Source organism: Nicotiana sylvestris, chromosome 1, assembly GCF_000393655.2.
Source record: "Nicotiana sylvestris chromosome 1, ASM39365v2, whole genome shotgun sequence".
Classification (NCBI taxonomy): domain Eukaryota; kingdom Viridiplantae; phylum Streptophyta; class Magnoliopsida; order Solanales; family Solanaceae; genus Nicotiana; species Nicotiana sylvestris.
Genome location: NC_091057.1, coordinates 134,939,134 through 134,951,034, shown reverse-complemented (window position 1 = coordinate 134,951,034; position 11,901 = coordinate 134,939,134). Strand labels below are relative to the sequence as shown.

The 11,901-nt window shown below is 33.8% G+C and overlaps 1 protein-coding gene across 1 annotated transcript; it reads right to left on the bottom strand.

Moving 5' to 3' along the window:
- Positions 1-5,267: 5,267 nt before the first annotated feature.
- On the bottom strand, positions 5,268-8,789 carry LOC104216336 (probable galacturonosyltransferase-like 6). Its single transcript, XM_009766352.2, has 2 exons — positions 7,917-8,789; positions 5,268-5,664 (listed from the first exon to the last, which is right to left on the bottom strand). The coding sequence occupies exons 1-2, from the start codon at positions 8,692-8,694 to the stop codon at positions 5,321-5,323; spliced, it is 1,122 nt and encodes a 373-aa protein (XP_009764654.1). The 5' UTR covers positions 8,695-8,789; the 3' UTR covers positions 5,268-5,320.
- Between the last annotated feature and the right edge of the window lie 3,112 nt (positions 8,790-11,901).

Genomic DNA, 11,901 nt, shown 5'->3' with positions numbered 1-11,901 from the left:
AAGTTATTTAGTAAGTCCTTAAAAATAAAGGCAAGAATAAACAAAACAGAAGTTCAAACAGCAACGAAAACTTCTATTAAAAAGTTTAGACTAAGTATGAACTTAGTCATAAACTGAAAGTTGTTTATACAAAGTACCCCATAAAAGGTCTGGGGACTTAACGTTTTCAACAAACCCTTAAAAAGACCAAGGGTTACAATCACATACCACCAAAAAAAAAAAAGAAAAAAAATCAAAGGAATTCAAACAACATAAACTTTTCACTTAGAAGATGAAGGGACTGAAGCAGGGTCATCAGCAGCAGCGGGCTCAACTTGACTTGAAGGAGTGGGTATACCCGTATTATCTTCAACATTTTCAGAAGCTTCAGCCACGGGAGAAGAAAAGTCTTGGTTCTGCTGAGTCTTCTCAATAGTCTCTTTGATCTTGGCTAACTCAGATTCCAAGTTAAAATTCTCCTGGCTAACTTCAATGAGGGTATCATGGCGAGAATTTAAAAATGCCCAACTCACTTCAATGACAGTTTTATCTTCAAGGATCTCGTAATCTCTTTCCCAGTCAGCAATTTCATTTCTTAACTTTTCATTTTCAGCCAAGGCAGATTTATAAGAACTTTGAAGAGAAGCGTGGAAAAAGAGCAAACCTTATCAGAAGATACCCGGAGGTCTTCCTGAGTTTTAGTCAAATTCTGCACGAGTTCACTAGCATATGCTTCTTTTTCACTCAAGAGAGCTCTCAACTCTCTAATTTCTTCACTTTCCTTGGAAAATTGCTCGGAAAAAGAGGTTTCCAGACGAGCCTTTTCCTTACTTGCTTGATTTGAAGAATATTTTTCAACTGCCAACTCTGAAGTCAAAGCCCATACCTGCTGCTCTAAGGTACTTTTACTTTCTTCTAAAGTTTCCATGTCGATCTGAAGACTTTTACACTGTTCCTTCCAATTATCCGCCTCCACTTAGTAGTCACGCAACAATTGCTCTGAGAAGGTAACCCTTTTCATCATCTCCGTGCCAATTAGATTGACCTAAAAAAAGAGGGAAAAAATGAGAATCCTGAAGATAGAAAAATGACAAAGTAAAGCTTGAAAAAGGAATACCTTTAAAGAAGCATGTACTATATCATTAATCAAGGTCACAAAACTATGGCTATCAAGCTTAGCTCTCTCAACTAGACCAATCAAAGGCTTTAGCCACACGTCAGCTCGACCTGATTTCCTTAAAAGATTACCTTCAGCGGGGACTTCAATGGTAACTCGCCTCATAGCACCACTCCTACTTGAAGAGCCAACTTCTGTGTAAGGAGCAGTTGAAGGAGGAGTAGTTGAGGGAGGAAATGTGGAAGCAGTCATAATAGCCCGGGGAGGAACGGTAACAGCCACGACCGGCAAAGGAGGATCACAGGAACGAGAGTAGAAAAAGAAGCAAGAGGTACTTCATCAGAAATTAGACCTAAATTTTCACCACCAAACCCACGGTTAAAAAGATGCTCAACTAAATCATGAGCAACAACGGGAACTTCATCATCAGGAATCATCACCGGGTTTTTAATAAACTCGGTAAGAGGAACAGAACGAGGGGGGATGCTTCATCATCAGAAATGATTCGCATACGAGCTCGTGGCCTTTTTACCAAGGAACCCCCATCTTCTTCTTCTTCAGAATCTTGGTCACTAGCAGCTTTCCTTTTCGATGAAGAACCCAAGATTATCTCTTGGGCTCTTTCCAAAGAAATAAGGGAAGCCACGACCGCCTCGGCACTAATCCCTCGAACAACAAATCCTGATAAAAAGAAGGATTAAAATAAGTTCTGGGAAAAACAATAAAGAGTTAAATAAAAAATAAAAAAAACTCTTACCATGAGTTTTCACTTTCCAACCAAATCGTTGGGAAAGATGCTTCCAAGACCTACCCTCCATTGGGGGTGTATTCAGTAACTTTCCTACTCAACCACGAAAATTGGGAATTTCTTCAATAATTCCCATGGTTGCTAAAAAGGAAAAGGAAAATGAGAATAATGATCATCAAAATTGAAGAAAAAGGTACGAGAAAGTTATTAAAAAAGAAAACTCACGTGCAAAATTCCACTTCTTGGGGAAGGGGACATTTTCATCACCCACTAAAACAACAGTGGGGGCAGTAACAAACATGGCATACCAGCCACAGTCTCTTTCATCTTCTGGACTAACCAGAACTCTTTTGCTCCTTGCTACTGAAGTAAAAACGCCTTGGCGAAAAAGTCTGGGAGAGTAAAGGTGAATTAAATGAGTAAAAGTGAAAGGCACACCGGCCATGTTAGTCAAATGCCTCAAACAGACAATAACCCTCCACACTATAGGGCCAATTTGACTTATGCAAACAACAAAAAAATGACAGAATTCGAGAATAACAGGATCAACAGCAGGTTTGAATCCTAATGTGAAAGGGTATATATAAACAAAAGAAAATCCAATTAAATAAGAGGTGATTCTTTGATTCGCGTTGGGAATTATGATAGGGAAGTCATGACTCCAATGACAGTCTTTACGAACTAAAGAAATCAGACCCTCTGTGATCTGAGTTGGATAGATATCAGCACGATCTAAAGAGGATACTTGATTCCTAAGGGACTCCCTATTGTTGTAGAAAGATAGTTCCGCAGGAACTATTTCTTCTACTGTAGGTTCACGAACAGGTTCAACGGGTTCCTTACCCCTGGAAGAAGATCTTTGTGAGAAAGAACCTCTGGTTTTAAAGGAAGGACTGGAACTAGATGAAGGAAGAGAAGAACCACGTATAGAAGAAGACCCTAAATTACGAAGTCTACCTCCTCTTCTACTCCTGCTAGGGGCAAGAGGAAAGTTATCAACTATGGGGACTCTTCTAGGGTTAGAGTTTGGTGAAGACATGATAGTACGAGGAGGAAGCAAACAAAAATTCAAGAATTGAATATTCAGAGAACTTTATGTGATAAGGATAAAGACGAAAACTATGTTTATACTAGGAAGCAACCGTCAAAGGAAAGGTGCAATGATGGAAAGGTCATAATGAGAATTGTCGCTTCGTGATTAGTGAAGCCGTAAAAAAGCCTTAAAAAGTGCTGCAAAGTTGCAGAGCCAATAAAATGGTGCCACGTGTGATAAGCATTAAATGGAGGTGACAATTGAAGCGTCGATTTTACCGTAGCATTAATAGCGGTAACATTCCCGCTTTAATAAAATCCACTGATGAATAAATGGCAAGTGGGGGGACTATCTGTATTGGGAAAATCGAGTTTACATATTGAAGTGACTAGAAGATGACGTGTTATGACAAGAAGGCTAGTCAAAAAGTGATGATTGGCAAAAAGGCACGAGTTGCAATAGATGCGAACAGAAGGTACAAGTAGAGGTACGAGCAGTTATTCAAAAGACTGAACGTTTGTACCTATTTATATTCAAAAATCAAGGAGAATGAATCTGACAGCACAAGAGAGTACAGATACAATATTTAATAAGCAGTAAATACTAGAAACGTTAGAGAATTTGTATTACAATGATTATATAACGTAGCATTTAATGCCTTTAATTGTCTATAATAACCTTATTATGACAAAGGCAAAACGTATATCTTTAAGATAACTATAAAAAGAAGAGAATGGATCATTTGTAAGGACACGAAAGATCATCTGAATATACTGGTTTACTTTGTTTTCTTCTGTCCATCTTATTGTTAGCAAAATCACTTTTCTTTATCCCGTTTTAATTATCAGTAACCCATATTTTTCTAAATTAAAGCTTTGACTGAAATTCCACTTTTTGGTACTCCTCGTCTCGTCTAATTTGGATCAAATCAAGGATTTAGCTAACCCCACTTGATAGTCTATAGAAGACGTGGCCATTGATGCCACTCATAATAAAGCCCTACTCGATATTCCAAGATAATAACTGCCTCCGGGCACCTTCTCTTCATCATTAGGCAATTCCAAAGCCCAGAAACTCTTGTCGACACTATCATAAGCAGTGATGTGTCGTCCATTCTGGAGCCACCAGAATAATACTCCATCGATGGCACCACAAGCTGATGACGATTTCTTATCCAATATCGGCAGCCACAGTCCAAGAGGTTCAAAAATTTTAATATTAGCAGTCCACACATTAGTCTCAGAAGCGAAACTTTCAATTGTTATAGTGGACCGTAACTCCCAAACAAGAGGCATACTAAGGTAAAGGAAATGACATCTTTATTTGGGTCATCTACCTTACAAATAAATCCAACACATGGGTCCGTCATGTTGATTAGAGCCAAACTCTGCCTCGTGGCTGGATTATAAACATAAGATGCGACAATATACACTCTCCTGTCAAGAAAATTGACTGATTCATCCAAACTGCTACCATCAATATTATTCACTCTCCTGTTAAGAAAATTTATTACAATTTACATTTTACAAGAAATTAATTTGCAAGATTTGGAATTACATTTGACTTTAAGCATGATTATGCAAGAAGTCTGGCTGTTTAAACGTTCATATTTGGATTCCTTAAATAAGATTTTTTTAAACCTTTGGAGGCCGCTAATATGTACTCCCTGAGGTTGACCAATTTGCTTTTGGCACGACTATTAAGACTAAATTCTATATAAAAATACATAGTATGACCAAATTACCCTTAATTAAATATTTAATGTGAGGAGTAAGAAAACTTTTTAGGAATATGTACATAAGGGTAATTTTGTAAAAACAAATTGAATTTTTTCTTAGTTATATAAATAGACACTTATTTTGGACCAAAATATAAAAGCAAATTAGTCATTTATGGACCCGAGGGAGTAACTTTTGATCACACTTGATTTTAGGGTTAATTTGAAAACTTGATGTACTTTTCCTAAAATAAATTCTTTGTAATCTATTCAAGCCGGACTTGGTGGGCGTTTGGACATAAGAATTGTAAAATTACCAGAAAAAGAAAAAAAGAGATTTTTTTTTCCAATGATATTTGAAAATCAGAGTTGTGTTTGGACATGAATATAATTTTGGGTTGTTTTTAAATTTTTGTGAGTAATCTGAGTGAATTTTTTTGAAAAACAACTTTTTGGAGTTTATCAAATTTTTAAAAAATTCCAAAATTCATCTTCAAGTGAAAATTGAAAATTTTATGGCCAAACACTGATTTCGAATAAAAGTAAAAAAAATTCGAAAAAGTGAAAAAATTCTTATTTTTAAACGGGCTCTTAATGTACTGTCCTTAAAAATTATAGATTACTAGTGCACACAATTTAAACTTAATAGCATTATAAATTATTGATAAGATGATTCACAAAAAATGGTTGGCATGAAAATCTTATTAATTTCTATCAAATCTCTGGTCACATAGGAGGTGCATGCAAGTCATAGCGAGCCCAGATTTCGTCGAGAGGGCAAGAATTTGCCGAATCAAGCCTTAGCCAAGGTTTGCCACCTCCGCTCCAATGCAACAAACTAACAGGACCACCATGTATATTTCTGCAACTTCCACTCAAATTATCCCCTCCTAGTCCATGTTGGTTCCATTTTTGGTGTATTGGTGCTATCTTCCCTCCAAACACCAATAAAAATGGTGGCAATGAACCAAGCTCATATATTCTATGACCTCTCTGAATCTTCATCCATCTTTCTAGTTTCCTTGTGTATTTGTACTTTCTCCATTTACTCAAATCAATCACCATCACACCTGAAAAATTAATATGTTAGAGTGTATAATGTATACTCCTGCCATTCACTTTTACTTGTTATGTAAGTCAATTTGACTAATTTTTGAAGCTAAATTGCTAGATTTTTTTAATATTTTAAAACTAAAATATAGATATTCGGAAACTATACGACAAGTGCTATAATTTTTCTTATATCTATATGGTGAAAAAAATACATGTTAAAACGTTGGTCAAAGTTTACGTAGTTTGACTCCCGAAAAATGAAACATGAAAAGTAAAAACGAACAGAGGGAGGAATATTTCTACAACATCAGGTTAAGTATTCTGCAACAAGAGGAAACTATATATAGTAAGCCTAATTCCGTAAAATAAACAGTGCGGTAAATAAGTTGCAGGTCCGGCTCCAATGTTATAGAGCCCATTTGGATTAGCTGATTTGAAGTAGCTGATAAACATTAGGTGCTGAAATTGATAATAAGTTGCTGCAGTATTTGATAAAAAAGTGTTGATAAGCTCTTTTTCTGTTAAAATGACTTAAATAACCTTAGAACTGTTTACACTTATAAGGGCGTACACTACAAAAAAACTGGAATTAGCTACGAACGTCGTCGATAATCTGTCGCTAAAATGCTCGTAGCTAGTAGAATCTTTTGATAATTCATCGCTAAATGAGATTAGCGACGAATTTTTCTGTTTAGCTACAGAATTTGTCCGTCGCTAAAATCTATTTTTTTAGTAGTGGTAATTTCTTCAAAATTTTAGATTCCGGATCGATTCAAATACAAAATATTCTATTTGTTATTTTATTTTAAATATAATTGTGCTTAGATAAGATAATTTATTTATGATAAACATATAATCATAAGTTATAATAACAATAAATTGACAAATATTTCTCAGTAAAAAATAAACCTAAATAAGACAATTTATTTGAAGAGAAACAAATATTGTCTTCATCACCACAACACTTAGAAAGCAATACACCAAAAATTTGATATGTCCTCGTTTATTACGTACAATTCAAAGATTAATACACAATCACATAGATATAAGTATACAAAGCAATAGAGAATTTGTTTATCTTAAATAGTCAATGAAAATTGCAGACTTGAAGAGGTTGGGGGGGGGGGAGGGGTAGGTTGAATACTTGAGGCAATGAGTATCGTTGTAGGAGTTTTGTTCTAAAAAAGAATATTTTTAAGGATAAAATAATAAAAATCTTGGTCAAACTTAACGTGCTTATAAGCTAAAAATTCATAAGCTGGGGGTGACCAGCTTATGGCTTATTTTTGACTTATAAGCACTTTTAACTTTACCAAACGCGTAGATAAGCCTAAAAATGCTTATAAGTTAGTTTGACCAGCTTATAAGCTTAGCCAAATACCCTCATAGAAGGTAAGGCTTGTGCCTTAAGCCACCAAATTTAGGAAGCCCCATTTTTCTAAAAACAATAAGTTTATAGGTAGTTAAAAAATAATATTTAGTACTTTTAATATAAAAGTAGAGTTTTTAATATAAAAAGAAAGAAAACATTTTAGATATATAAATAAAGTAACAACTTAACTTACTTAAAAATGGATAGATAAATAATTTTCCTAACATCTCAATTTTTCACTTTTTAGTCCTTCGTTATATGACGTGTAAAACATTAACCCTCTTCCTTAATTTGTTCAAGTCAATCTTTCTTATTTCTAATCTGTTCATATTTCAGAAACCCCTATATATTTTATGTCTTTCTCTTTGATATTCTTACTTATTTTCTTTCTCCAAGATTTCATTAATTCCAGTTTTCAACAATACTTTTAAGCTTTCAATAGTTCTATACTTTTATTGCTCTATAAATCTTATCTTAGATCAATAATTTCTCCAAAAATTAGATGATGAATTGGTCATATTATCAATTGAAAATGATTTATTAGACAAATCGATTATAAAAAATTATTAACAATTTTGTATCTCAAAAACTTAGAAGAATAGATTTCAAATAAAAATAATCTTATAACTTTCTTTTAAAAATTTAGGTCTCATATTAAATTTTGGCTTTAGGCCCGGCATGTTTTTTAGCCGCCCATGTATATATGGTTGTTGAAACATGGTAAATTAGGTGGAAGGATGGACATACATGTATATTCTTTACTATTAGTATTACTATTTGCATTTTGTCAAAGTGCTAGATTCTTGCATATTGGTTGAAGTCCATTCTTTAGAAAGACTATCCAATGTGATCATAAATAATTAGACTTAAAATAAAAAGAAAATATTATCATCATACCTGTGTTGAAGTAACAAGGTCTCCGGCCACGGAATACACGAAAAAACTTCTTGTGAGACCAAAATTTAGGAGTAAAATAATTGGTGATATTAGCATGGCAGTACTCAGGTGATCCCACAGTTCTTGATCCAAGACTTGTTTTCCACAGATTGGAAATGTCATCAACTAAAATGATATCAGAATCCAAGTATATGACTCTTTCAACACAAGGCTCTAAGAGTTCAGCTAAGTAATTCCTTGCATAATTCAATGGATGTTCAAGTGCTTCCCTTATGGTAGAAGAAATCTTGTTCCGCACAATCCCTGGATTGAAATAGTAAATCTTGAATGCCAATGAAGGGAAGATTTTTTCCAAGTGGGGTTCAAGATTTGTACTATCTGAGGAAATAAAATGGAAGAAAAGATTTTCTGGGCAGTGAGAATGTCGAAGGATTGAATGAATTGCAGCAACCGAGCCGCGGAGAAATTTAGTGTCAAGGGTCATGGAAATATGGACTAAAGAAGGATTGCAGATTTTTTTGCTAATAGAATTTGTGGGAAATGTTGCACATTTAGGTGAGTTCTTGAAATGAGGTGATTGTCTATAGCTGAACAAAGGATCATGATTTGAATTAGATGATTTTGTTGCTTCTGTAGGAGGGGAAGATTGTAGAAAAGGATAGGCTAAAATGATCACAATTGAAATAGTGATCATCAAACTTGAAATTTCAGTAAAACAAGTCATTTTGTCTTCTGTATTATGATCTTCTTGGCTTCCCTTCTTAGAGTTGAGTTTCATAGATAAAGCAGAAGACACAACAACAACAACGACCCAATAAATATCAATCTAGGAGACTAGTGTGTACGCAAACCTTACCCCTACCGGAGGAATAGAAAAACTGTTTCTGAAAGACCTTTGGTTCAAGACAGGAAAGTAAATTGGAGAGATGATCCTTTTTGCTGCTATCCCTTTCCCACCACCAGAAAGTTGTTCTTCCACATATTTTCTCTTCAACTTTAGTGTCTTTTCAGGTTTACCAATAAGAACAAATTGAGTGAAGGGCAGTTTAATAGGAACAGGTGTTTAGACTCTGTCTTCTACCCCAGTTATCATGTGGAAAAGAAATTAAAGTTTCACTTTTTGTTTTTGGAGGTGGGACCCTTCCTACTTACCTTGTAGGCCAATTCAAATATTTGAGTCTCTCACTACTACTAGTGACTAATTACCTTTTTTTTTCCCTTTTTGTCCAACGGAGATTAAAGTGAATATTGGCTTAACATATACTTAGATTTCACCTAATATCCTCTTCATCTAAATTACTAGACCCTTTCCAATGGTCTTAATCAATATCAAAGTTCAGATAAAATTGATTCATTTTCTTAAAGTATGTTTCAAATATTGGTTATAAACTACATGAAATAAGAGATTTTTTTCATATCAAAATAACAAAGAAATACATTTGTAACGTTAGTCAAAATTAACTTGATAATCTTTGAATAAACTTTTTGAGACATGGATTATTACTTCAAGAGAAAAAAAAGCATTCAGAATTGATAAGTAAGAAAAATATTGATCGCACTTGAACTTTTGAATTATATAATATTCGTAAATAAATAATGTAACGTAAGTATGATTTTAGATGTTTAATATTGGCTCTCGAAAAAAGCAACGATATATATACACCTTGTGAATGAATGGTTGCTTCTCTAGAGAGGAGAAGAGGAAAATTTCCACCATATGAATTTTCCTGCACCTTGCTATGATAGTATGATGACATGATTGAAGAAAGTCAAGGTGCATTTTATTCTGGAAAAAATAGAAGGAAAAAAAGAGAGATTAAAGTTCTATATATTTATCCTTATCGTGATTATCCTTATTTGCCTATCTCTAGGAAGGTATACAGCCATATGTTATATACAGTTATCTGGCAATATGTGTTAGTAAACTATATTTGTAAAATAATTCTGGAGAAGATAAAATAACATATAAACAGAAATGTAAAAGAAAAATGAATTTAATTCGAGTCCACTGAATTTGCAGTATTTCCTGAAGGAATTTAATCCTCTCCTAGCTAGCACCAGAGGTTGTGGATTATTTTCTCCCAGAATAGAACAAATTACATACTGGTGTAGCGGTACTTCAAACCCCAGTGTTTTAGCGAGCACAATAATTGGTAGCAAATCACACTTAATATTGCTTTCTTTGTAGTTAAAACAATGCAGAAGAAAGAAGGAGAATTCAGAATTTCGTATGGTAAATATGAGAGAATGGACTGCTATTTATAGCCCCAACCTGTTGAGTTCAAACGAAGAGGTCAGTTACGTAAAACGGCCATAACGTAAATAATCATTTACGCAAATGAAAACCGGATTAATTATCCGTTACAAAAAATGAATACTTAATAATATTACTTTAATAAATAATTTTCCGTTACAAAAAAACGGATATTTAATAATATTACGTTAAAACGGGATAATATTTACTATTAACAAATAAATTTGGTCCAAAAAATTAATCAATCAATCGACCGAAGCCGAGCAACGACGAAGGCGCGAGGCTTGCCTTCTTCTTAACTCTTTAAGAGCTAGAAGAAGAGCAGTTGTATAGTTGTATACGTACCCATAAAAAAGACTTTTCCTCCCCAATATGAGAAAATGTTCCTTTGTCAAGAAGGAAATCTCAAATATTTTATTTTCCCTCCATTTCAAATTCACCCTCTTTTAAGCTAAGTAAGCTTAAAAAACCCAACAATATGATCATCTTCAAGTATTATCCATATTTGCACTGTGTTAAATAAAAATCTGAGTAGTGATTTTGATTTTAGTTTTATACTCCAATGCTATCCTTTAATTATCCGAGTAGTATTATTGAATATTCCTTCATTAAAGTTCTTACATGAAAATTCATATGCTAATTATATGGACGATGCTTTACGTTAATAGTACGTGAACGGGTGGCGAAGCTAGGAATTTTTCTAAAGGTGTTCAAATTTTAAAAATGTGAATTTTTTTTACAACAAAGAGTATTTAATATGTGTTATATACCTCTAAAACCTATGTTGCACAGACTCTCTAAAATGATGCCACACTCGTATCGGATCCTCCAAAAATATACTTCCTCTGTTTCAAATTAAATGAGCTACTTTCCTTTTTAGTCCGTTCCAAAATAAGTGACACATTTCTAAATTTGGAAATAATTCAACTTTAAACTCTCATTTTACTCATTTTACCTTAATTAGAAGCTTTTAAAACTACACAAATGACATGGCCCCACAAAGCTTTTACTCCTTAAGCTTTTAAGACCACAAGTTTCAAAAATCTTTTTTTTTTTCTTCTTAAACTCCATGCCGAGTCAAACTAGCTTATCTAAATTGAAACGGAGAGAGTACTACTTTTGGAGGATCCGACACGTATCCGACGAAATTTTCGAAGTGTCCGAGCAACATAATCTAAAACGTAATATTTTACCTATGTACACAATGTAATTTTTCAACGAAGAGTGATAAGTTGACATCCTTAATCCTTATAACCATGTGGCTTCACCATATGAATTATAACGTATTCTACTTCAATTTAATTAATTTTGTTGCTTTTCGAGATCTGGTAGATTCTTAACCATCTGTGCGAAGCAAATGAATCCCTTGGTGTGAATTGCAGGATAATTAATTTCGTTGATAGTATTATTTGAATGGTTCCATAGCGTGTAGACGAGATTTGAGATTGTGATAGTTTTATTATTTACTTTCTGTCCCAAAAGAATTGAATCTTTATGTTTTTTTTAATCGAACTTTTGGATTTTGTTTAGGAAAACATTTTTAAACCATATGACCGCAAGAGTAATCGATCGCATTTAAGTGCATTCGATTTCTTAAGAGCTAAGGATGTAATTCTATTCTACATAATATGCAAAATCTCTTTTAGGGAATCCTAATCCTACGATACCTTAACTACCTTTCAACTACTCTTAACAAATCAATTTTTCTTAGCACTTGAAATTTTTTAGTTC

What these genes read in the sequence shown, in the direction of transcription:
- LOC104216336 (XM_009766352.2), bottom strand. Translation starts at nt 8,694, where the DNA reads ATGAAACTCAACTCTAAGAAGGGAAGCCAAGAAGATCATAATACAGAA. An exon ending in ACCTTGTTACTTCAACACAG is followed by an intron (nt 5,665 to 7,916) that starts GTATGATGATAA and finishes TTAATTTTTCAG; the next exon opens with GTGTGATGGTGATTGATTTG.